This window comes from Ambystoma mexicanum, chromosome 2p, assembly GCF_040938575.1.
Source record: "Ambystoma mexicanum isolate Mex_15411 chromosome 2p, UKY_AmexF1_1, whole genome shotgun sequence".
NCBI classification, from domain to species: domain Eukaryota; kingdom Metazoa; phylum Chordata; class Amphibia; order Caudata; family Ambystomatidae; genus Ambystoma; species Ambystoma mexicanum.
Window position 1 is genome coordinate 42,424,830 of NC_090923.1, and position 25,661 is coordinate 42,450,490.

Genomic DNA, 25,661 nt, shown 5'->3' on the forward strand with positions numbered 1-25,661 from the left:
CTTCCATGCAGTGTCTTTCTTTAATAATCTAGCCACTAAAATACAGTCTCAGTAGAACGAATTATTTTCTTAAAACCGATTTTTTCCCCTGTGATTGCTTTCACTATAAAATCTGATTTTCATTTCCTATAATGAAACCCATAATGTCACCCCATAGGAGTCCCCCCTTCACTTCACTTCAGTATCCTATCTGTTATGTGCCTTTGTACCCCATCATAAGAACAGATTTCCAATTTTGACTGTTTAGCCTATTTCCTTAGCTGTGTGCTTGTTTGAAGTACGAGTAGAAAACAAGATTGCAATCATGCCACGTGTGATTTTTGCTGCATTGCTTTTCTTTCCAAAGTCAATTTTCTCACCTCTATTCATATTACTTTAGTACCTTGCCCCTTCTTGCCTCTTTAGTACAATCACACAAATTCCTGTCCTATCAATTGTACCACACATGTAAACTGACCTCTAACCATCCAGTGAACTCAGAGTGCCATTTTGCTTCTTTTTCAAGGTTTTCATTTCATTTTTGGCCTCCCATTCTGGGATGGTAGGTCAAATTTCAAATCCACATTTTCCCTCTTATTTCTGACTCCTTGCTACTCATTTCCACCCACACAATATTTAGTCAGCAGGGGTTTGGGGGAGTGTTGCAGGGGGAGTAACTAACACAGGTGCTATCTGAGTGTGACAAAACGTGATCTTGCTTCCATTCATTTTTACATTGATGTATCTGATGTCAGAAAGATTAAATTAAGTGTATTACAACATTTTGCTGTATATTATCACCACAATGGTGATTGCTGCCCTACGTTTGATTTGTTTAATTTTGCATTTGAATTTTAAAATAAATAAATATTTTATTATTACACGCCAGCCTGGTTCATGATCCATTGCGACACGGGGTGTTTGTCAAGGGGGTATGAAATGGGTTGGGTGCCTTCTCAAGGCATTTTTATTGTGCGCCACATCCCTCACCAGTGGAAAGAGTCCTGGTCTGGTGTGTGCCGTGTAGTAACTTCCGCTACAAAAGAGGAGATGCACAATAGCAAAGCAAAGTCTGAAGATAAGGCTGACACAGAAAATAAAAGTAGAGGCACCAAAGGGAGAAGACCCAGAAGTTAAATAACCCTGCAACAAACTGTATGAATTGATCAAAACAATCATCAAGAATTACTTGGGGATAGTTTACTGAACATTGTGAAAAACAAGTCTTCGGGAGAAGGGAGTCATTCTCCTGTATTTAGCTATTATAATAGTGATAGGATCAGAACAGTTGAGTTCAGACGGTGGACAGATTCTGTTTAGACTGTTAGAAATCTGAAGGTATTCTCCTACCTAATCCCCTGGGATCTTCCATTCAGGTGGCCATGGAAGGACCATGGCTTTTGCATCCTGACCCAGGGGGTTGACAAGCGAGGGAGGATCAGCTGACTGAATTGTTGCAGGGAATTGGGAGGAGAATGCCTAAAGGCGAGACATGGTATTCCCCCTTTCCTAATTATACATCAGCACACTCTCCCATAGCTTTTATGCAGCATTTTAAATCTCATCCCATTTCCCCCTCCTCATTTCCATCATGTACCAGGAAGAGGCAACCAAGAGTTGTAAAGAATCCTCATAGGAACAACACTGTGATGCAGGGATAGGAATACTGCACTCCACCATTAGGCTGTCCTGTTAATAGAATCAGGCAAGGTCGGGCTCCTGACATTAACCATACATACCTGACTCCACTTGACTCTCAGTTAGGGTATAAAAGGTGTGGTTTCCCCAAGAGAACTGAACGAGCTGGGTTTGCTGGATGGACCGTGGAAGCCAGAAGACAGGAGGCTGAAGCAGGAGCAGCATTGAGGCTCCGGAGCAGAAGGGAACGCCAGGATTCTGACCCGTTGTGTAAAGGAGGCTGCAGCATGGCGAGGGGGCCGCGTCTCCAAGGAGCCGGATTGGTGAAAGTTGCAGTCTGCTGTGCATATCCAGGCCTGTGCTGGTTACCCTGGGATGTGTGCCAGTCCCAGAGGTGTCTGAAGGGCAGGTGGCAAGAGCCTGAGCTTAACCCGCATATCTCGATGAGATTTCCGCCAGCGCTACGCTACGGGTTGAGATTCATGAGAGAGAAACTCAGTAGATTGCAGGTGGCTGGAGAGGGAACAGAGAGAGTGGCAAAGGGAGAAAAAAAGTGAAAGAAAGCAAAGGAAAGAAAGGCACGTGAGCGGCATGAAAGCAGAAAAAGGCAAAAGGTAATGGTTTTGAAGAACAGGAAGCACAAAGGGTGCGAGCGGCATGAAAGAAAACAAGGAAAGGTGCAAGAAGTAAAAAGAAGTGTGCACGGCAAAATAGAAGAAGGGTACACGAGGCACAGCAAAGTGAAAGAAGGGTGCAAGAGACACAGCAAAGTGAAAGAAGGGTGCAAGAGGCACAGCAAAGTGGAAAGTGGGAAAGACACAGGAAAGAAAAGGTGCCAGGAGTAAAGTACAGAGTGCAAGGAGGGGGCAGGAGAATCAAAGTAGTCGCGCGTGGGAGGAGTAAAATCTCCGCGTTTTTGAAGTCTCTGATAATGCCCATTGAAAACGCTTTCCTTTGAGAGATGCATCCTGACAAGGTGAACTTTTGAATGGACTTTTGTTTGGGAGCAGAGGGGCCTAGTCTTAGAGAAGGGAACCCCGAGAGGCCCATGGGGAATTGTGAAGGACATAGTTAAAAAGGAGAAAGGCCAAGGCTTGGGGACGGGAACCCTGAGAGGCCTATGAGGAACTGTGTCTTTTCTTTTGGAACCAAAAGAGTCAGAGCTTGTGGAAGGGAACCCCAAGACACCCAGAGACATTGAGGACTTTTTTAACTTGCTGTAAGAGCCCCTGCATGGAAGGTTCCGAGGGTATCCCTTTTTGCTTTGAACTATTCTTCAACTGGCAGAACAAAACCCGACTGTAAGCATACCTGAAACCAGCCTTGGTTTGCATTTCTTTTTGAGTCACCATTTTGCTTTAAGAATACCCAACATCACATTTGTTTAAGAGTGAGGGCAAGCATAGGTTTCGTCACAGACGTACTTTGGTTTTGGATTTACAGACTTCAACGGCCCTTAGAAACATCAGTTGAGGGGACCATCACATTGGAGTTGGGGGCAGTTAGGCATTACATCAACCCTACAAAGTTTTAAAATAAAGATTTTCAAACTGTTACTTTTGAGTCTGTGTCTCTCTTGATACCATGCCTGTCTCACAACTCTCACTGACAACTGCCAGGAACCGCAGCTAGTTTTGTTAGGTAGGGTATCCTTGTATTATAGGGAAAGATAGGCATGTATTCTTATATTTAAAAAAACTTTCACTGAGCTGGATAATCTAATCAGAGTCCTCGTCATTCTTTTGACCCACCACAGAACACAGGAACAATTCCACCCCCCCTCCCTGATTCCAAAAAAGGTTTATTTTGGCTAAACCTACGTACTTTTCACATACCTAGCTCTTCCACCAAGGGTTTGGCAGATCTCGTGCCCTTCTGTGCAAGCAGGGTGGTCAGCATACCAAGCCCCTCGAAATGTTCACCAGGGGTCTCCTTCGGCAACTTCACCGTGAAGGTCCCTGTAAAAAAAGAAAAAAAAACAAAATAGTAAAAATGTTTACTATAAGTGCCGCAGTTGGGACGATTTGTAATGTTTCTGGAAATGCTACCCATGCAATAGGGGCCCGCTTAGCTTTTTCCGCTGATCGACGGCCACAACACGTCAACCTTATATATTGTTCCTCTCCATAACCTTCTCACAGCCTCTGTTTTACGGAATCTTTGTCCGCTCAGCAATAAACTCAGCTTAAAACAATATATTCCTCTGCATCTGGGAGACTTGGAGGAGCCGTTTCCACACCATTACACCTTTGTTCCCTTTCCCAGGCTTTCCCGCCAATGGTACGGAGCTGGTGATGGTGGTAAAACTGGCAATGTGTTCCAATCAATTCCTTACCCACTGCAGAGCATTCTGAATTCTGCAGCCTCAGGTCTGTTCAAGCCTTCTATGACCACATGTCGTTATATTAACTTCCCCTTCATTTCCACGCGAGTCCTTTGTGTTTCACATTCATTCCCATTCTCTCTTCTCCTTTTGTTCATATCTTGTCAGCATCAATGTTTCAACTCTCACGTTTCACTCAGTTACACATTTTCCGCTTGTTGCTCATTGGCCAACATATGTCCATCTCATTTCCACGCATTCACCCTGATTTCTCCATCTGATCCACACTCTCTTCCTCAGGACCCTGCCTACTCGATACACCCGCTTGTCCGATGGCCTTCCCCAATAATCTTGCTTGGCATCCTTTTTCGCATGGCCAAACTGCAAATACACCAGTCCCAGTTGAGATGGTGCTAAATGGACGTGGTTTATTTACTCAAGAGAGCTTTTTTTATACAAGGAACCAGGGACATGTCAAAGGTACCCGTTCTTGCCCTTCTGAGGCCTCAATACAAGCAGATCTTATTTGTTGAATCACTTTCCGTCGCTCCTCTGCATGACATTTAGTAAACTGAGGGGTGCCAGATTAAGTAGGTTTGGGTTGAGTAAGCATGATCATTTCACTCCAGTGACAGACAGATCCTCAAGTAGCTCACAACTCAAGAAAGAGTTGAGAACGTTCCAAAGCAGGAGGTCAGGAGACCCATCCTTTGTACCATCGGCCCTGGCAGGTCTGCTTCCCAGACAAATGCCTGATGAGCATTAGAAAAAGAGGATCCACTTCAGGGGGGAATGGGCTCACCTCATCTTAATAGTTAAGGGTAAGGAAGGGTTGAGGGCATTTTGGCAGATTTGGATGATGCATTTAATAAGGTTTTCATTAGACCTGGTGATATAATATTTCATGTGTTAAGTGTCCATTCTGTATAAAGTAGCAATGCTTTAAATGAGGGTGCGATTCCATGTACTTAGAACATATATACTTTATGATCTCACCATTTCTCATCTGGTTAATACGCCCTACTGCATTCTGCAATGCATTGGTGCACAGTGCAAGAAATAGAATGAAAGGCCGTGACCGTGGTGCTGCACGTGGTGCTGCACGTGGTGCGCCGCCAGCAGCAGCCTAATGTCTGTAATTTGCAGGCGCTATTAACCAGGCGCAGAGCCATCCTTAAGGGTCAAATCCAGGGCTGCAATTAGCCATTCTTCTTTAAACTCTTGATATTTTAAGTGCAGCTTAATGGAGCACGTCTCCACTTATCCACCGACCCAGAACCACACTGCCCCATAAGTGGGTAAGGCAGCTGAGGTGTACGCAAAGCACTCTGTGGCATGCTACGGTATTTATGAGCCGTCAAGTGTGGCCTCCTTCAGCACAACAATTACATCTCAATTTATAAAGCATCTCTCAAGACCTAACCAACCACTTCGCAAAACAAATTAAAGAGTAGCGGGCCGTGCAGCAAGGGCATTTAACAGGAAGGGATAGAGCTGGAACACGAATGGACAGAATTCTCATCCTGGGTCCAGAGCAGCTCGAATTTGCACCAGTGCAAAACAATTGAGAAAATGCTCTTAGATTATGTTCAGTTACAGGGACAGCGTCAGAACCTTTCCACCTTTTCCATTGCAATGGGCCCCAGGACTCCAGGGGGCTCTCTAACAGCTTCCCCATATTGCAGTCCTATGAGACAGACACATACTCTTTTAATGTGGGACATTAAATGTGAGCAGGGAGCACTTTACAGGCTGTCTTGTGCTGGCGCCCTCAGGTGGTCCCCTCCCTCTTGTTTATCAAGCACAGTTCTTATCATCTTGTTGCTTTTTCTTCTAGTTTTCCCGACATTAGCACCCTGATGTCAAAGAGTGATTAATCACTTTTCAACCAACATTTGTGTGTCAGCTCCCTGCTGTAACTGTGCCGTCATAATTTGAAGCTATTAACCAAGTCATGTGAGGAATCTGAGGACGTCCTCACTTTTTCCCCATCCGCCTCTTCACCCTCCCTGCCGCCCACACCTCTCAGATTTCCTCCTCCCAGGTACCCAGGGAAAGACCGTTGCTATCGGATCCTGACCATGGGGGTGGATATGCGAGGAATGACTACCTGGGTCGAGGAGACGTGGGGAAAGTAAGCGAGGAGTGCAGGCGAGGCACCCTTAGGTGAGACACAGTATCCCCCCTCCCCCAAATTTCCCTTTCATAATGAGTCTGCCATCCCTCAGGTCTTTAAAGGCTATATTCAGTCCCTTCCCTATTCGTCCCGTAAATCATACCCCAATAGACACCTTTTTACTGAGACGAGGAAGAGACAACCCAGAGTAATTCATCCTCTCTTTTTTGACTCAAACACGTACACACACCAGTTAGGTACTGGGACGAGGAAGCAAGCAAGAGCAATGCAGGAACTGAACTGGCAGTGAACGGTCTAGTCCTTTTTGGACCAATCAATCTGGTGGGAGGTTTAAAAGCAGCAAGAACGGGGAAAATGGTGTCAGCTGTGAAAGCAGATCTACAGATTGCTAGCGGAGCGCAGGCCTCTCCTGGAAAGCGGCGTGGCACACGGAAGGCTTGAGAACTCCGGTTAGATACAGAGTGCATGAAGTGGGAAGCAAGGCTGAAGGAAGCTGGAGGCCTGTGGCGGACTACAGAAAAGGAGCCGGCGTGACCAGGCAAAGCTCCGGAGTGAGGCCCAAGCTGCGGGAGATGCATCGGTAGCAGCAGCAAAGCCACAGAGAGCTGCTGTGGAGACAGAGTTCGGTGGTGCACATGAGAGAAAGCTTGTTGCGGCCGGAAGCCTCACTGTACCCCCGTAAGCACCGACCGGTGAGTCACCTAGGCTAGGGAACAGCATGACAGACTTGTGAGAACTTTAATGAATGCCTATCTAAATGAAAACAAGCACTTTTGAACATCGATCTGAATGAAAGCAGTTTTGTGGAATGTATGCTATAAAGGAACTGTGGAACTTGAGAGAACAAGCATTGGCAAGAGCCATAGGAACATGTGAAACTCCAATACGTGAATAGTGGCAAAACGAGCAATGGTAAAACATCAGGAGGATGAGAAATGAGAATAAACCAAGCAACACAGTGTACAGTTGAAACAGCTGCAAACGTGCATACAAGGAAAAAGAGGCAAGTAAGGTGTGACGGTTGCGTGACCTGTAATGGGTGCACCGTGTGAGCGATTACTGCGCCTCGACTAAGGTCACCTACCTATGGAAAAGCCACTTAAAAGATCTGCAAAGAAACTTGTGATTGAATATAAAGGAACTTTTGTGTGAACTGAAATTAAGGAACTGTGATTTGTGAAATTGGTGAAAGGTAACCAAACCAGACATTACAAAGAATCGTGTTTTGAAGAAGTTGAAATACTAGCAAGGTTGGGGAAGTGATCCCCTTTGCATTATGAACTTTAATCTTGCCTTGGGGAAGGGAACCCCTTTGCAAACCAAGAGTTGGAAGAAGCTCTGACCAGTTATTTGAACACTTATCATTTTGACATTGAAATCCCAGAAATGGCCCAAAATGTCGCCCTCACGAATGCGACGGCCGAAAAGGCCAACCTTTTTTTTTTTTTTAAACACCCCCTTTACACCACATATATATGTGGGGGGTATGGGATATTATATTGATATGGGGGAGCTGCGGGGGCATTTTCGGCCGTCGCAATTGTGTGTGGTCGCAGTGATCACATAGATCCGAAATCCCTACACATTGTATAAAAATAGATGTAAGGGAAAGATTAGGTTTTGGACAGACATTTACTTTGGACTTCCAGATGTAGTCTATCCTTAGTTTTCATTTAGGTAGGGAAATCCCATCTCAGCATAGGGCAAGCTAGGCCTTTGGCCACCCTTTTTTGACCTTTAATAAAAGTTTTTAGCCCAAACTTCAGTCAGTTGTCTGTGTCTACTTCCTCACAGTCAACATCACATTTGTTGGACTTCATTATAATTCAAACACCCCACGGGTGCTTCCAACTATTTCCCAGTCTGAAGACAACAAGGTCCCCAATGCCATGCTGATATGGGCACCCGCCAGCCCTCTCCCACCTGCCTCTGCCTCTCCCTCTGCCTGGTTACATTACGTTATTGAGATTTATACCATGCACGGCTGCTGGCTGCAGGTTTCTAGGTGTCTTGAGTCGAGAGCACAGAGGCATTTCTGTCCAGAGTGCAGTGGAGCAAACCCGTTTTGTTTGAATCTGTATTATCTAAAAACCTTGAAGTGGAGCAAACTGAATTCGATCATATCTGTAATATGTCTTGATAACATAAAAACGTATGCGCTGCTCACATTTATTTCCAGGTTACGCAGCAAACATAATAAAACAGTCTGCTTCCGGTTTACCCCAGTGAAAACATTTTGATACTGCAGATTGGGTATAAACGGGTTTGCCCCATTCCGTATTATCCAGGTACTACATTGGTACTACATTTATTTGCCCAATTTATTGCATTTGTTTCGATAATCTGGCCCCTAGTCTATGAGCCAATTTCTTTCCCACTCTCCAGAACCTTATGCCCATGATCATTTTTATTTTTCAAACAAAAAAAGCTACAAAACAAGACTCAAATGCACAGAGAAGCAGCATGCCACAGTTCTGTGAACCCCCGGCCCCCCGCCACCCACCGCTCCCCCAGGATGTCCTGCCACTATTGATCATAGAATATACATTGCGCCCAGTTTAGCACCCCCTTCCAACGCAGACTCCTCCCACCCGCATCCGTTCAGCTTCAGAATGCTTCCTACATACCCAGTCTCTGAAAATACGTTACTCTAGGCCACAGCAATAATCCATTCCCTCCTGCCATTTTGAAATCCTAGGGGCCAACGACCCCACCCCATCCCATCACTATAGCTCTTTTGGCCACAATCATCCCTGTTTTGACCAAACAGTACTTTCTGGGAGAAGACTAAATTCCAATCCCCCCCTCGAACCCCCCTCAAACATGCAGCAGGCAGAACTTTGGGTAGTCCAGCACTGCTTTCTCCAGGACCTTCGTTAAGTGCTTTTGTAACTGCTCCCCAGTAGCACCTTATCCCTGGGCAGTCTCAAAGAGTGTGAAAGAAGGTGCCCTCCTCCGACCCTGCACATCAGGCAGTTAGGTGCTGCTGCTCTCGCCATCTTATGTAGCCGGACCCTGGTATAATACGTCCTATGCTAAATGTTGCACTGGATGAGCCGTATTTTGCCGGACACCCCAACCACGCTAGCAGATCTGAGCACCTCGACCCAAACTTCATCCTCTATTTCGCCTAAGTCTAAATCTAAGCCTAAATCCCTTTCCCAAGTGTCCTTCAGCTTGCTTAGTGTTGGGGTGGAGAGTACAGTAGTGACTCCATGTTTCTGCTCAATTATGTGTTTCGTCTGCTGCCACTGATTTGGCTTGACAGGCCATCTTCTTCACCTCCAGGAGGTCTGTATTGCCCCAAATATATGCCACCACTGTCACCACCCCACCCATCTTCTCAAGGGCCGCTGAACACGCTTCAGCAGTGCGCAGACCCGGTGGTGGGAGGGTGACCTTCCTGTGCCGCCGGCGGGCGAATCCTATCAGGTGCCTTTCCAGCTGGATATGGGAAGGCCCCCTGTTCCTCATACAGCCACTCGTTCGCAGCCACCAATTGAGATGCCCAATAACTTTTCCTGACATCTGGGAGCCCCAGTCCTCCCTCCCACATCGACCAGACCAGCGTGGACAGTGCTATTCTCGGGATTTTCACACCGCAGGCCGGTTCCCTCTGTAACCCCTCAAGGACTTGGAAAACCGTCCTGGGTGGGGTGTGGGGGGGATCTTTAACAGGCTGATCTGAAGGACAGAATAGCCCGAGTGTGAGCATTTTAAACCGACTAGCGCAACCCAGCAGCGCGACAGACAGGTTGTTCCAGTGTTGGACGTTGGCCTTTGCCCATGTCAGAATTGGATTCAGATTGTTCTGGAGGAAACTGCGCTCATCCGTGCCACTACGGATCCCCAAGTACTTAATCGTCCAATGCCCCACGACCAGAGGGCACCACAGCGCAGAACCATATGCCCATGTTAAACCTATGGATGTTCTGTTTGTATATGGTATTTGATGCATTAATTCCCTCTATGGGTGATCTTAACAGCCTCCACCAGGCCAATTGGATTCAGGACGGCGGCACCAAGCTTACAATAGATAAGAACAGTTTTAATTGATGGTAACACCCACGGTCTGGGAAATGTGCCATCAGTGTTGCCAGCTGACTTTCAGGACCGACACCTCGTTCAGCATATGTCTTCCAGCTCCTTGTCATCCCATCTGGTCTCAGTGCAGTGACCCAGGTGTGTGAAAAACATGCAAGCGCCTGTTACATTTGGGAACCTATTGCTCCCTTCGCAGTGCTTCTAAGAAGTTCAGCCCAAGGAGGGGTGGACGTTCAGTTTCATTCCCTGCTCTGCTCAGGGATCAGTGGCTATATGCCATCACTACCACGCCAAATGCCCCTTCTTGCCAGCCCCACAGGATGCCGCCATTCTCATTACAGGCCACAGCAAACTCAATATCAGCTTAGGGCTGAGAATGCCTGATGTGCAGTGTGACGCCACTATGGGAATAAAAACACAGTAAACATCTGTATGTGTCAGTACTATTTGAGATGGAACTAATTAAATCCGGCACGGTTCACGCTATCACAGTACAATAAATAGGATAAGTAATTAAACAAATCCAAAGCTGTTTTTCTGAACCTCATCACCCATACACTTAGTTGACACACAGACAAAGGACAACTTCTTCACACTCTACCAGAAACACTGGTGAGCAGGGAACTCCTATCTCCCTAACAATTGCCAGCACAAGGGAGACATCACCTGCAGCTTCAAACTCCATTAAAAGCAAGCAAGGGAAATATACCAGCATTGTACCAAACAAAGGAGACTTTTTTTCTTTTAAACTCCCACCCCACAGGAACAAGGCTTAATACACATCCTGAGCTGTTTCACACATGCGGCCACCAAAACGAAATTCAGAGAAGGGAAACGCCCCCGCCTGAGACAAGGAAAAAAAACAGCACCTCCATCCCAGGCAGCAACAGACTGAAGTGGAACCCAAGATGGCGGCTCCCCTATTTAAAGACTTCAAGAACACAGGGACAGCTCCTAATACAACAAGCAAGGCAACAGATGATTTAGATGACAACCAAACTGCAACCATCCCTTGCATTGCAAGATGAAATACAACATTCCTATGAAACAAAAAACTTCCTCTAAGAAAGGTCTGTGAAACGGATCACACCACAGCTTGTATTCCACTTTTTCCCAATCCATCATCCTCATCGCAAGACCATGTCCTTCAGTGTGGCACCCCAAGTCTCAGAAATCCTTCTTTGTATTGATGCGAAGGCTCCACTTTGAGACTCGGAGGATAACATTCAAATGTTAAAAAAAAAATAAGGATCTTCTCTTCTCAACTTGTTGGGAAAAACCCGATCACAGGTCAAGCCAACAACCCACATCAACCGTGGCATTCTCCAAGGTTAACCAAACGGTTTTAAACTTTGATTCTTGGTACTAGTCAATCAACCAACACAATGTGAATGCCACCTTGATTTGAGCGACTATCCACCTGGGCAGAACGGGCGAGGAGACCAGATGAAGATTTCCTAAATCACTAACTGTGAAGTAGGTCAGCTCAGGTCTATGCTTGTGCCCCTTTACTCCCCCATACTTTACCCGCTCTCCACTAACCTTATACATCTGTAAACAAGTGAAATAGAATTTAGAAATTGCCAGGAAAGATTCGATATGAACTAGAAGAAATAGAAAGCAGTCCCATTAACAAAAGTGTAAAGCTTTCACAGTTGCTATCCTACGAACAAACATGAGCCATATCATCATTAACTCAGCCGGCAGCTCCATCAAAAAAAGCTTCATACGTCTATGAAAGAAACAAACTGCGCACTAAAGCCACAGCCAACACATGATTTAGCAGGGAGAGAAGGTCTACCATTCCTGAGCTACCAAATGACCATTCGACAGGGGATGAGGAGCAAACCTCTGGACCAGTGAATAAACTCCCACCTCTTGATAAAGGGCAGACAGAATGGCAAAAGTCGCTTCATGCCAATCTCTACTCCTTGGGCATCCAGGATTACTGGATTCAATTTTAAGGAAGTGTGGTTCGGAGTGATTGGGGTAAATATTATTTGGTTATTTTATATGACACACTCTGACTCAGGAGGGAGATACATATAATGTTTCAGGGTGCCTAGGAAAGGAGCAGGTCAGAGAATAAACATATATGAGAATCCTTCAGTTTTACCAGCGTTTATGGCAGAAGTGAGCAATGTCATTATCTAGGCTGGCCGAGTTTACATTTAACAATGTGATGGAGAATTCCTGCGAAAGAGTGGGAACTTTGAAAAGTCCTTGTCAGCCCCAACCAACTTGCGCAACTAGGCCTGCTTACTAGGTATGGTGGATGTAGGATGAATTCTATACACTGAAACAGATTGTTACACCTTTCCCTCTGTGGCTCATTTGTCCAGGATCCCAGTGAGACATGCATAGAGTTAGACGGTTGTCCTATCTATCCAGTCTTAAACCAGAGTGGACGAGGCTGCACACATATCATATTGGGGATGCAGACTTAGCAGAGTGTTTAAGGGAGAGGACTACTTTATGGCCAATGAGGGATCAGTGGACAGTGCCTGGACTCAATAGGAGGCACATAAAACAGGGCTGCAGGGAAAAGCCAGGGCATTGACTGCCCACCAAAAGAAGGGCAGACGTGAAGAAAAAAAAGTAGGTTGAGACTAGCATTCCGCAAACAGGCGATAAATAAGGGTAGAATGCGATATGAGGGAGTTCATAGGTAACTGGTTAAGGTGCAGGAAAAACGTAGATCACCTTTCTTTGATGAAGAAGCTACTCAATGGTTTGGTGCCAGCAGGATTCTTCAAGGGATACAAAGGCAAACTCTCCCCCTCATTCATGAACTGCCATAGGTGGGATCAATGATGCAGATGCAGTGATTCAGTGATTGCCCCTTTGAAGTTCAAAGTTCAAGTTGGAGGAGCCACTAAATGGTTTGATGCCTTGAAGACAGTTCAGGGGATAAAAATGGAACACTCCTTCCTCAATTTCCATACCAGAACAGCCTCAGTTGAGAACAGTGATGCAGGCCCACTGGCTGAACATTGCAGTTTTGAATTTCAGATATATTGGAACCTCACAAAAATCAAACTTCAAGGATGGCACCTGTGTTTTATATATTTGTAAGTGCTTTTGGAGGTTGAACTTCTGTGAAATATACAACTCCTCCTGAAGTGTGTGTTACAATACTTATCGAGGGAAATTTTGTATTTGAGCAGCAGATGTTCACCTAACAGGAGATCTTTCTATTTTTCTTTAATTAGTAAGTGCTTCCATGTTCAGTGAGCATTTGTTGCAATAGCCCCACAATAGAAAACGTATGCCCATGCTCGAAAGGAGAGTTCATTAGCTGCAAGGACCACATCGAGTTCCAAATGCTGGAGCAGGAGCTCGGACAAGGGGAAAAGTGAGAAACGGCCCTTTGAGTAATTCTTTCACCAGCCTGTGGGACCAAAGAGAAGGTGTACCCTGGCTGCTAAATGCACATTGATAGAACAGTGTACTAAGCCAGCATTTGCCGAAGACAGTAGGTATGGAAAGACATCTGCAGCCTAAACCTCTAACTCTTCCGAGCGTGGATTTGAACACCAGATAGCAAAACACTTCCATTTGCATCTGTAGGAGGACAGTGTAGATGACGCTTTTGCCCTGGCCAAAACGTGCCTGTAGTGTGAAGGTAGTGGTATGTTTCCAAATTCTAGGGCTGCAAGAGCCAGGCCATTAAGTTGAGGGATGCTTGGTCGTGGTGCAGGACAGAATCGCTGTCTCTGGAGAGGAGGTGCAACCTTATACAGGGGGCCTCTGGCAGGTGAAGCATTGCCACATTTGTTGTGGCGAAGCCGGGGCGACCAGAATCATCATGCAGCAGTGTTGCTTGAGTGCACTGAGAACTCTGGGTTGAAGAGGAATCATGAGAGTCAGGGTGGTGGGAGGGGGGAGGAACTGTCCTTTCCATGGGAACGAGCACACATTCTCTAGGGTCTCCCTGCTCACAAACCAGGTGCATTGTTGGTCGCCGTTAGACACATAGATCTCTGGATGTCCCCACGTGGAGAAGAGGCAAAGAACCTGGCCTTGGTGAAGTTTGCATTTGTGGCAGGACCGGAGTTCCCTGCTGAGCAAGTCCACTATCATATTGTGGATCAGTGGCAGATGGAAGGGAATTTGGAACATGTTATGTGCCAGCACCTGTGTACACAGAGCCTGGACTCCTGCTGACAGAATCAGTAAGCTGGTCACCCGCATGCTTGCAAATACAGAACAGACACATACCACCCAGTTCTTCAATTGTGGCTTGAAGGACTTTAGAGCCCAGAACACCGCTCTCAGCTCCAGAACATTGATGTGTTGAGCCTTTTCTTTGGTCAAATACAGACCTCGGGTATGGAATCCATCCGTATGAGCTCCCCACCCCCCCAGTGATGCATACATGGCAACAGTGACCTGATGAGCATGGAGGCAAAAGGGGGCATCCTGAGTCAGGTTGAAACAACTCCATCATTGGAGGGCGTCTCAAAAGGATTGTGTGAGGTGAGGTTTGGCTTATCGCGACCCTCTAATTTGTTGCCAATCGGCATCCAGGAACTCCTGAAGTGGTCTCATTCAGAGTCTGAAATGTAGAATTAATGGAATGCAGGAGGACATCATCCCCAAGAGTGACAAGAGGGCGGACAGAAACAATCTTCAGGCGTGGCAGCTGCAGGACATTGTTCAGCATGGCATTCACCCTGTCCTCTGAAAGTGTGCCGAGACGTGAGACCAGGGAGCCCAGGATGCACTTAAGGAAGACCATGCAGGGTTCACAGAGAACCCCATTGATGTTAAGTATAGGATTGTGTCCCTGGTGTGCTGATTTGCTAGATCAAGCGGTGGGGAGCGCACATACATCCAGATACAGGTATGCCTGAGGTGGGCAGCGACCAGAACAAGACATTTTGTTAACACCCTCAGTGCTAACTTTAATCGGAAGGGCAAGCCCTTGAATTGGTAGTGTTTTCCTGCAACCTTGAATCGGAGAAAAGTTCATGGGTATGACCCTGCTGAATGATGGATAACACAAATTTGTCGGTGGTGATGAATGTTCACTGCATGACAAAGTTGGCAAGTGCCCCCATACTTGGGTGTCAGGGTGTGGGAGGGAGTCAGGGCAAGAGACTGCTCACACCTGCTTCGGTACTTGGCTCCTTGAGGGAACACTGCATTGTTGCTGGTTTCCTCACTAAGCTTGTGAACTACCCTTTTAACCTTCTTGGGTCGTGCAGGACATCTGCAGACGGTATGAGGATTTCCCTGACCAAAAAGGACTCCACGCTGCTGCAGGGTACCAAACAAACAAGCCGTTTTCGCTATTGGCTTTGATGGCCTGCAACGTTTCATCCATCTTCTTGCCAAATAAATCTATGCTGTCAAACGGCATGTCCACTACCCTAGATTGGACTTAAGCCAACCATGACAGTGTAACACTGCCCCAGTTACCCATCTGGCGGAATCCCGTGTCCGCTATGTCCATAGCAATAGAGATGGCATGATCTGATGCCGCTTCTCCCATATGCGCTTCTCCCTCATGCAGAAGTGTAAGTGACTCACTCCGCTTATGGTCAGGACGAAAGTCAAGGATTGGCCCCCAGATTGAACCAGAGCTGGCGGTCCTCGAAGGAGAACCTTGCCAATGAGTTAGCCACTTTGTTGGCTGTAGCGGCCATAGAGATGACCCACTTGCCAAAAGTGGCCAGTTGTTTGCCTACATTGTCACCATACAAGGGGACGAATGATTGACAGAGCGCATGCCGGCGGCTATAGTGACGACAGTCCGGGCAGGGTTTTGGCCTGAAGCCTTTGGGTGCTAAATCCTTGTACTTCTCAGAGCGATCTTTCTGAAGACCGATTTCTCATGATTAGAAGGCTGTCCTCCCAAATATCTTCCAGAACTGAAATGGCTACCACTGATTTTCTGGCAGATTCCCGCATTTGATAAAGGAACCCCTCCTTTTTCTGCTCCTCTCGGAATAGATTTGCTGGTCGTGACATGAGTGCATGAAAGGAGTAATTTTTGTCTGGAAGGGAAAATTTGCTGGCTCGCCGTCACCTGGCACCAGATACTGACACTCCCTAGAGTTAGTGCATGGAGAACTGTCCAGATAGTCTTCAGGGTCCATACCTGGGGGGACAACTGGTGACAAATGGGGCCCATAGGAGGGTGGCAGAGAAATCAAACCTTTGTTCACAGGAAAAGCACAGGATGTTCTGGAGAAGGCAACGGTGGAGCGGTTGCTGAAGCTCTGAAACCAGTGTCTGTAGTGTGGTCAAGATAGATTTAATATTAGGGCACCTGGCAAAGCCCTGAAAAAGGTATACTTAGATAAAAAAAAACAAAGTTTCAGGGTGAGGCGTCACACCACTCCAGCATTCTAACATATACAACAATCACTGGAAATAAATTCTTTTCACTAAATGTGCTTTAATAACATCTGGATAATACTGGTCGGGATAGAGCACCCAAGGGTATTCGAGAAAACAATACAAATAAGTATGATCCAGTAGACAAAACTGGATCTCAATGAAAAACCAACAGCAGCAAACTGCTACTCTTGGTCAATCATATCAATTGTGCAGTTACAAGAAAGAACATAAACCCAAATTCATGAACCTATATACAAAAAGTCACAAAACAAACAGAGATTGTTGTATATGTTAGAATGCTGGATTGGTGTGACCTCTCACCCGGAAATTTTGGTTTTGTTGATGTGTGGTCAAGATATCCATAGACATGTCCCTTGAGCCTGAGGGTGGTGGGGCCAGGTGAGGTCTGGAAGGCATGCCAACTTGGACAGATGTCTGCTTAGAGCCTTTAATTGAAGAAGGTTGAGCAGGACCTTGCTTAAGTGGAGCCGGCGGTGGCACACTAGCAAGAAGAGGCACACTTCCCTCTTTGTCGTCTGAGAATACTCATTCTGGTACTTCCATGCAAGAATCTGAACCCTGCTGTAGCAGTTGATCATCACTCACATCTTTAATTACAACAATCAAGATAATACTTAGAACTGCTAGAAAGTAGGTAGATCTGAATTCTGGTACCCTTGGAATCTCTTTGTTCCCATACTTTGCCCCTTCATTTCAGGAAGAGCGAGTGGCTCGGAGGACGTAAACAATGCTCTACACAAACTCTGAACTCAATATGCCATGGTACAGCCAGCAAAGCTCAGAGTAATCTACAAGGGTAAGACATGGTTCTTCAAAGACCCAAATCAAGCCGCAACAGTTGTAAATGAGAAGTCCTGTGATCACGTAGGCACGCCTTGCCACAGACGCCCTGCACAAAGAACCAACAGAATGATCAAGTCTCTCACTCATAAAAGTTCCTAGCTATCAAAATATGAGGTTTAACAAGGGGGGTCCTGGGAGTCCCTCTGCCAGACATTAGTCCTGGTTACGAGGGACTTACCCAGAGTCTTTAGCTCACTATCTTTCACAGAGAAGAAATATCCCAAACATATCAGTCTTTGTCCTGCCCTGGGGCAGTCCAGCACCGAAATGCGAGGCAATTCTCCTCTGAACAAGAGTACCAACAGAAACCCCAGACACGTGTTTCGGTCTGGTTGGACCTCATCAGTAGGGTGGATCTGTGCCTCTCTAAGAATAGTGAGCAAGGGGTCCACGTCTGGATTCCCCTAGTAACTTAGGGTGAGACCCAAAGTTACTTAAATATGCAGATTTAACAAGGGGGGTCCTGGGAGTCCCTCTGCCAGACATTAGTCCTGGTTACGAGGGACTTACCCAGAGTCTTTAGCTCACTATCTTTCACAGAGAAGAAATATCCCAAACATATCAGTCTTTGTCCTGCCCTGGGGCAGTCCAGCACCGAAATGCGAGGCAATTCTCCTCTGAACAAGAGTACCAACAGAAACCCCAGACACGTGTTTCGGTCTGGTTGGACCTCATCAGTAGGGTGGATCTGTGCCTCTCTAAGAATAGTGAGCAAGGGGTCCACGTCTGGATTCCCCTAGTAACTTAGGGTGAGACCCAAAGTTACTTAAATATGCAGATTTAACAAGGGGGGTCCTGGGAGTCCCTCTGCCAGACATTAGTCCTGGTTACGAGGGACTTACCCAGAGTCTTTAGCTCACTATCTTTCACAGAGAAGAAATATCCCAAACATATCAGTCTTTGTCCTGCCCTGGGGCAGTCCAGCACCGAAATGCGAGGCAATTCTCCTCTGAACAAGAGTACCAACAGAAACCCCAGACACGTGTTTCGGTCTGGTTGGACCTCATCAGTAGGGTGGATCTGTGCCTCTCTAAGAATAGTGAGCAAGGGGTCCACGTCTGGATTCCCCTAGTAACTTAGGGTGAGACCCAAAGTTACTTAAATATGCAGATTTAACAAGGGGGGTCCTGGGAGTCCCTCTGCCAGACATTAGTCCTGGTTACGAGGGACTTACCCAGAGTCTTTAGCTCACTATCTTTCACAGAGAAGAAATATCCCAAACATATCAGTCTTTGTCCTGCCCTGGGGCAGTCCAGCACCGAAATGCGAGGCAATTCTCCTCTGAACAAGAGTACCAACAGAAACCCCAGACACGTGTTTCGGTCTGGTTGGACCTCATCAGTAGGGTGGATCTGTGCCTCTCTAAGAATAGTGAGCAAGGGGTCCACGTCTGGATTCCCCTAGTAACTTAGGGTGAGACCCAAAGTTACTTAAATATGCAGATTTAACAAGGGGGGTCCTGGGAGTCCCTCTGCCAGACATTAGTCCTGGTTACGAGGGACTTACCCAGAGTCTTTAGCTCACTATCTTTCACAGAGAAGAAATATCCCAAACATATCAGTCTTTGTCCTGCCCTGGGGCAGTCCAGCACCGAAATGCGAGGCAATTCTCCTCTGAACAAGAGTACCAACAGAAACCCCAGACACGTGTTTCGGTCTGGTTGGACCTCATCAGTAGGGTGGATCTGTGCCTCTCTAAGAATAGTGAGCAAGGGGTCCACGTCTGGATTCCCCTAGTAACTTAGGGTGAGACCCAAAGTTACTTAAATATGCAGATTTAACAAGGGGGGTCCTGGGAGTCCCTCTGCCAGACATTAGTCCTGGTTACGAGGGACTTACCCAGAGTCTTTAGCTCACTATCTTTCACAGAGAAGAAATATCCCAAACATATCAGTCTTTGTCCTGCCCTGGGGCAGTCCAGCACCGAAATGCGAGGCAATTCTCCTCTGAACAAGAGTACCAACAGAAACCCCAGACACGTGTTTCGGTCTGGTTGGACCTCATCAGTAGGGTGGATCTGTGCCTCTCTAAGAATAGTGAGCAAGGGGTCCACGTCTGGATTCCCCTAGTAACTTAGGGTGAGACCCAAAGTTACTTAAATATGCAGATTTAACAAGGGGGGTCCTGGGAGTCCCTCTGCCAGACATCTGTGAAAAGATAGTGAGCTAAAGACTCTGGGTAAGTCTCTCGTAACCAGGACTAATGTCTGGCAGAGAGACTCCCAGGACCCCCCTTGTTAAATCATCAAAATATGAGGTGGCAACAAACATTCATATCACAGGGGAAGGCAACATTACTGAACGATAACTTGGTCACAGGGATACAAGTAGCAGCCAGCTTGTGCTACCAGCTGACCCCTAGAGTGCAGGACAGAACATAAAAACTGATAAGTATGGATAAATCGATTGAGATTCAGCCGGTCGCTTAGGGTTGCCTGCACAGGAGAGGTGCTGGTGGAGAGCTGATGAATTCTCAAATACTAGTATAATACAAATTAAGATATCGTATTTATTAACAACAGAGGCCCCATATTTATTGAAAGAAATTTTGGAAAGGTGCTTCCTGAGTAGTGCAACATCAATTATTATTTTTTAAAGTTATGGATTGGAACGAAAGACGTACATCGAACCTTAAAAAAATGTTGTTGGGGATCCAAGATGGCCACCGGAGAGTGGAAGCTGTGAAGGCTCCACTCTAATGCGGCCCCAATCAGTAAAGAAACTCAACGTAGCAGGTCAGATACGGGTCGGAGAGCGGTTTGAAGGGTGGGGGGAACTCACCAGCCACAAAAGAGAACGGCAGCAGTCCTCTACTGCACAGCCCCAAGACAGGTACAGTCCGGCCCGTGCAACATCAGGGTGAAGCCAGGGACGGTGTTCATTTCCCCTGGCGACTTCATGCGCATGCACCAGGCACGGTAGAGGGCCCAGATAAAAGTGGCCTCATGCGCGCATTAGTGAGCTGTCAGGACCGATGCATTGAAAGTCAGCAAGTGCTGTTTCCCCCGGGCGCAGACACCAGCAAAGACTGGGAAATGCTCCACGGCAACCTGGGTCGTAGGCGGTGAAACGCCTTAGAAGTGACGCGCAGGACACAGCAGTGCCGGGACACAACAGGTGCAAGCAGTAGCCTCAGAGGGTATATTGGAGCACTGGGGGGTGGGGCGGTCGGGAGGGAGGGCGTATCAGAGGAGGACATCTTTATGCCCAGAATCTGCCCAGAGACAGTGGAAGCCCACAGAATACCCCAAGCTGAGAGGCACACCATATCTGCAGCACCAGCGGACAGGGCACCGAAGCCGAGTGGGCGGCGCAGGGGATGCAGGGTCCTGCATTCCCAGGCACAAGGAAAGTGGCTGAGGTTAGAGAAAAGGGGGCTCAAAGATCACAGCAAGAGGCACGGTAGAGTGAACAGCAGGCTATCAATGCCCAGAAATAAGGCTAAAGAAGGGGCGGATGGCAAGAAGTCATCAAGAAGGCGGAAGGAAGGGAGTCTGCAACATTGTTGGGACAGGAGGCCTGGAACGACAGCAACACCACGCCAATGGAAAATCAGGCCACGGGTGCCCGACAGACATGGCAACACAGACATAGTAATAATAGGGAGGATCTCCACGAGTTCCAAATCAAGAAGTCCGACTCCTTGTATTCGCAGTTTGCGGCCATTAAAGCAGACTTGAAACAGACCCTGCAAGAGATAAGGAGGGACACTGCCAGCCTGGGAGCACGGATGGACGCCACAGAAAATTCCCTTCAGGAATTGGTGGAACACCTCTCAAGGGTAGCACAGAACATGGAAATCCAAAGTGAAGACCTAGAAAAATGCTCAATGAGGTCTAACATCAGAATAAAAAACCTGCTGGAAACTGTCAAAGATAATGACTTGAAAGAGACTGTGCAAAATGTCTTCAGTGACATTTTGGGAGAGGACCCGGATGTGGCGATTCCGATCAACAGAGTATAGAGAAGGAGAGAACCAGGCTCCAGAGCACGTGATGCGTTAGCGGTATTGTCAATATACAACCAGAAGGAAAGGATCCTTCACGCCGCTAGAACAGCTGGAACGCCAACGCAGAATGGTACGGAAATACGCTTATTCCAAGACATAGCTCAATCAACGCTAATTAAACATCATGCGATGGGCCCAGTGATTAGATCGCTCAAACAAGAAGATGAAATATAAATGGACCTGTCCTTTTGGACTGATCTTTATCTGGGGAGGCAAACAACACAGGGTCAGAACATGCAACAATGGATTGGCCATGCTGTAAACAGATGAGGAAGATCAGCACAGTGCAGCACCGGGGGCGGGCGGGAGGGGGACCTGGCCTCGCCAGGAAGGAAACCATGGGAGTGGGAGAAGGTATCTAGAAAGGACGAGAGAGTACTGATACAACACAACCACCAGTGCGGCAGGGGGACTGACATTTGCTCCCCAGAGAAACAGCAGTGGAGGGCGCCGTGAAACAAAAATGCAGGGGTGGTGGATTCGTTACAACATGCACCCGGAGACACAATGCATATGCAGAACTCACCAGGTTGATTGACCACATGACGGAACATCTGGTCGGGCCTCCAAAGCAGCCAGCCGTAGGGTCATGGGGGGCATGGGCTGGGGCTTCAGGATCTGAGTAGGGGTTAGCCATTCCCTACACACAATCTCTTGGGTTAAGGCAAGCCAATTCCGGGAGTAGCGAAACCCCAGACTCATTAGAAACTTTGACTCGAACCAGAGGGGAGGGGTTAGGAGTTCTTGGGGATAAGGGGAAGGGATGGTAAGAGGGGCGGGATGTTGGGTGTTGTGGGGGACAATTCAGGGAAGGAGGTGGGCTGGATCCATATCTGTGAGACTGTGTGAGTTAGGTCAACATAAGGAAGGGGTCCCAGGCCCGTGGAGCACTGGTCGAAGAAGAATACACAGGTGCAGTCAAGGCTGGGGCCCAATAGAAAAGACGTTTGATAGGATTGCCCTTTAGAATGTGAACGTACAATAGGAGGGGGATTAACACCCCTGTTAAACGGAAGAAACTAGAATAATATCTGGCCAAAGAACACCCAGAGTTCATATCCCACCAAGAAACAAATTCATAAAAGGGACAAACTGAGGTTAAAATTGAGAGGATATCTGATCCTGTACCAATCTAACGCTGAGGGGAAATCCCTTAGGGAGGCAACCCTCATAGGGTTCAGACAAATAAAAGATCTAACTATTCTAGACTCTGTAGGAGATAAAGGGGGTCGATATCTGTTTGTTAAATGTAAACTAGGGTCGCAGATCATGATAATAGGCTCAATATAGGCCCCAAATACAGGACATGATGGCTTTCTCTGGTCAATATTAGCGGCACTGGAGATGTTTGGCTCGGGGGAGAGAATTGTGATGCGAGAATTGAATATAGCCTGGGATCCACAAAAAGACTGGAGCTTAAGAATATACCAAAAACAGGTAGCACCTACATAAGCGCTAAAGAATAGCATGGACCTACTAACATGAAAGGATGTCTGGCGTACCCTACACATGGACTTGGATAGGTACACAGATTCCTCCCAGGTCCATCACACATTCTACAGAATTATGTACGGGCATCCTCAACAATAATGGGCAGGGTAAGACAAATAGATGTAGGGGCCATTCTCCTTTCAGACCATGCCCCCTGTTGACCACCATACAGCAATAGACTGGTGCTGGATATTCCCCACAGAGATACTAAAGGATAAGATCCAGACAGAGGACATAGGGAATAAAATCAGAGAATACTTTGACCTTAATCATGCCGCAGATGTGGCAGGGGCGACATGGTGGGACGCTTTTAAAGCAGTTATAAGGGGACACCTTATTACTGTCATCGGTAAGGACTAAACAACTGGGTCAATGGAACGTAGATTTAGAAGCCAAAGTGCAGGCGATCACGATACATGGCACAGGATTAGAGTAAATCTCTAAGCAGGGAATTAGGTAAGCTGGACACACTACACCAGGAGAGCTGAAAACACCCTACTAAGTGCTAAACAGAAATATTATGCAAAATTAAATAAAGCAGATAGTTTGCTGGATAGATACTCGATGGGGAGAAGGGCCAGGTGGACAATAACGCAGAATAAAAACCAACAGGGAGCAACATCCGCGTCCACTCCGGACATCACATATAAGTTCACAAAGTTTTACTCCAACCTATACCAGTCAGATACTCAGAACTGATAACAGCAAACAGCCTATTTGCAATCGCTGACCCTCAATAAAATAACACTGCAAACCAGGGAAAGGCAGACATATCAGAGGAGCAAGTGTCCCGGGCTATCAAATTGCTCCCTCTCAACAAGGCTGCGGGCCTGATGGCTACCCCGCAGTTTACTTTCAGGATAACACTGACACCTAAACTGACGTCCCTATTTACCAGTTAGGCACGCAGGGCAGGATAACCCCTACAATGGAAGAGGCTAAAATTATGTCATTTTTAAAACCAAAAAAAGACCCCACACAATGCGTGTCATACCAACCAACAGCATTGATAAACCTGGATGCAATAATCTATACCAAGGTGCTGGCGGATAGGCTGCAGACCATTCTCCCCGACTTGATTAACGGGGACCAATCAGGCTTTTGACAATATTAGAGGTTTCGGTCACCTGGTAGAAAAAGTTTCTTTAAAAAAAAAAACATCCTGGCCATCATACTCACACTCGACGCTGTGAATGCGTTTGATCAGGTAGAATGGTAATTTCCATTTCAAACCATGGAATACATGGATTTTGGATCTACATAACTCCACATGATCCAAGCCAACTATATCAATCCAACGATAAGCCTTTCAATTAATGGGTTCCGGTCTCAACCGATACACGTGTCCCTTATCCCCGCTGCTCTACACAATCAATATACTTAGAGCCCCAATTAACAAAATTACGAACGTTGGACAACATCAAGGGAATGCCATTCGGGGGAGGTTATGGGGAGGAACAGAAGTTCATGGCGTTTGCAGATGACAATGCTCACAGTAACGGATCCAGATCTCTGTGCAAGGACTAGTCCACAAATTAGAACGGTTTGGGAGGGTGGCGGCGCTCAAGATCAACACCAAGAAATGCAAATTGCTCAATTTGTCCATTAAGGACTCACAAATAACCGCACTGCTATGTAACACACCATTTACCATGATTAAGAGCCCATTAACATACTTGGGTATCCAGATCACCAAATCCGTAGCTTCACTCTACGCAGCCAATTATGTCACTCTCCTCAAGAACATGAGGCACCTCCTAAGCAAAGTGGGCCCTTTGACGGTCTCCTGTTTGGGCAATAAAAATGATGGTCCTCCCTAAAATGTTATATTTCTTCTAAGCTGTGCCGATCAAACTTCCCCAGTCCTTTTTCAAGTCACTAAATAAATCTATATCAGTGTTTATATGGAGGAAGTAGAAACCTAGTATAGCCATGAGGGTCATGTTGGCTGTCCGCGACAAGGGGGCTTAGCCCCTCCTATCTTCCACATGTAGCAAGGCATGAAAAAGGCAGTGTCGCATAGCAATTTTCTATGCAATTCTGTAACTTTGCTAATCAAATCGACAGTTGTGTAGCAAAGATAGCTATTTAAATTGCCCTCTTCGATGAAAGCCCACTCGCCCTGCATTCCTCTCTTGCCCTCTGTGCTCTCTTCCCCCTCTTTTCTCTGTTCACTTCAAGTCCTAATGGAGAGAAAGTGCAGCAGAATCATCTCCTCCACTCTTAGGTGTCAAAGGCATGTATGCGAGTGCTAGGCAAAAATTTATTTTTCAAATAATTGCAAACCAGAAATAATTGGGATGCTACTTCACTAAGCTTTCTATATCCCATCTGGCAAAGCCTAGTATGTGTAAAATTTATATTTCTTTTAAAAGACAGTCGTGCAATTCCATTCCTAAAATGTAGGTTGTTACATAATGTTACGGAGAATTCTCTCTTTAGGCTGAATTTCCCAAACCTAGTGAGTCCCCCACCAGCTTTGCTGGATTTCTGGAGTTTGTTTTTTTCTCCTGCCAAGAGTGAGACTATTTTTCTCCTACTCTTGGACATGATTTATGGTGTTCCTTTGACTGACTCTGTGTTCTATGGGCTATGGGGTCCTTTACTCCATAGGGCCTCATGTGTTTTTACTATGTGTGTTACACAGCACCCTCCGTGCAGTGACACAGGGGTGTCATAGTGACACCCCACCATAGACTCCATACCCTGGGACTGACTACTGTCTCCCAGGGCATGTAAAGTCACCATTGGCTTTACTAGTCCCAAATTATTAACAGAAACCGGTACAAACCATCATATTGTGGACGTACTGGTCGGGGCAATTCGATTG

At 46.6% G+C, this 25,661-nt stretch overlaps 1 protein-coding gene across 5 annotated transcripts in view; it reads right to left on the reverse strand.

Annotated features, from left to right (window-relative positions):
* The window catches only part of SHQ1 (SHQ1, H/ACA ribonucleoprotein assembly factor), a 671,809-nt gene that overhangs the window by 482,556 nt on the left and 163,592 nt on the right, over positions 1-25,661 (reverse strand). For all 5 annotated transcript variants that reach the window (XM_069643203.1, XM_069643202.1, XM_069643204.1 and 2 more), the window contains one exon: positions 3,453-3,575. In XM_069643203.1, coding sequence (XP_069499304.1) covers positions 3,453-3,575 — 123 coding nt within the window. The remainder of the gene's footprint in view (positions 1-3,452; positions 3,576-25,661) is intronic.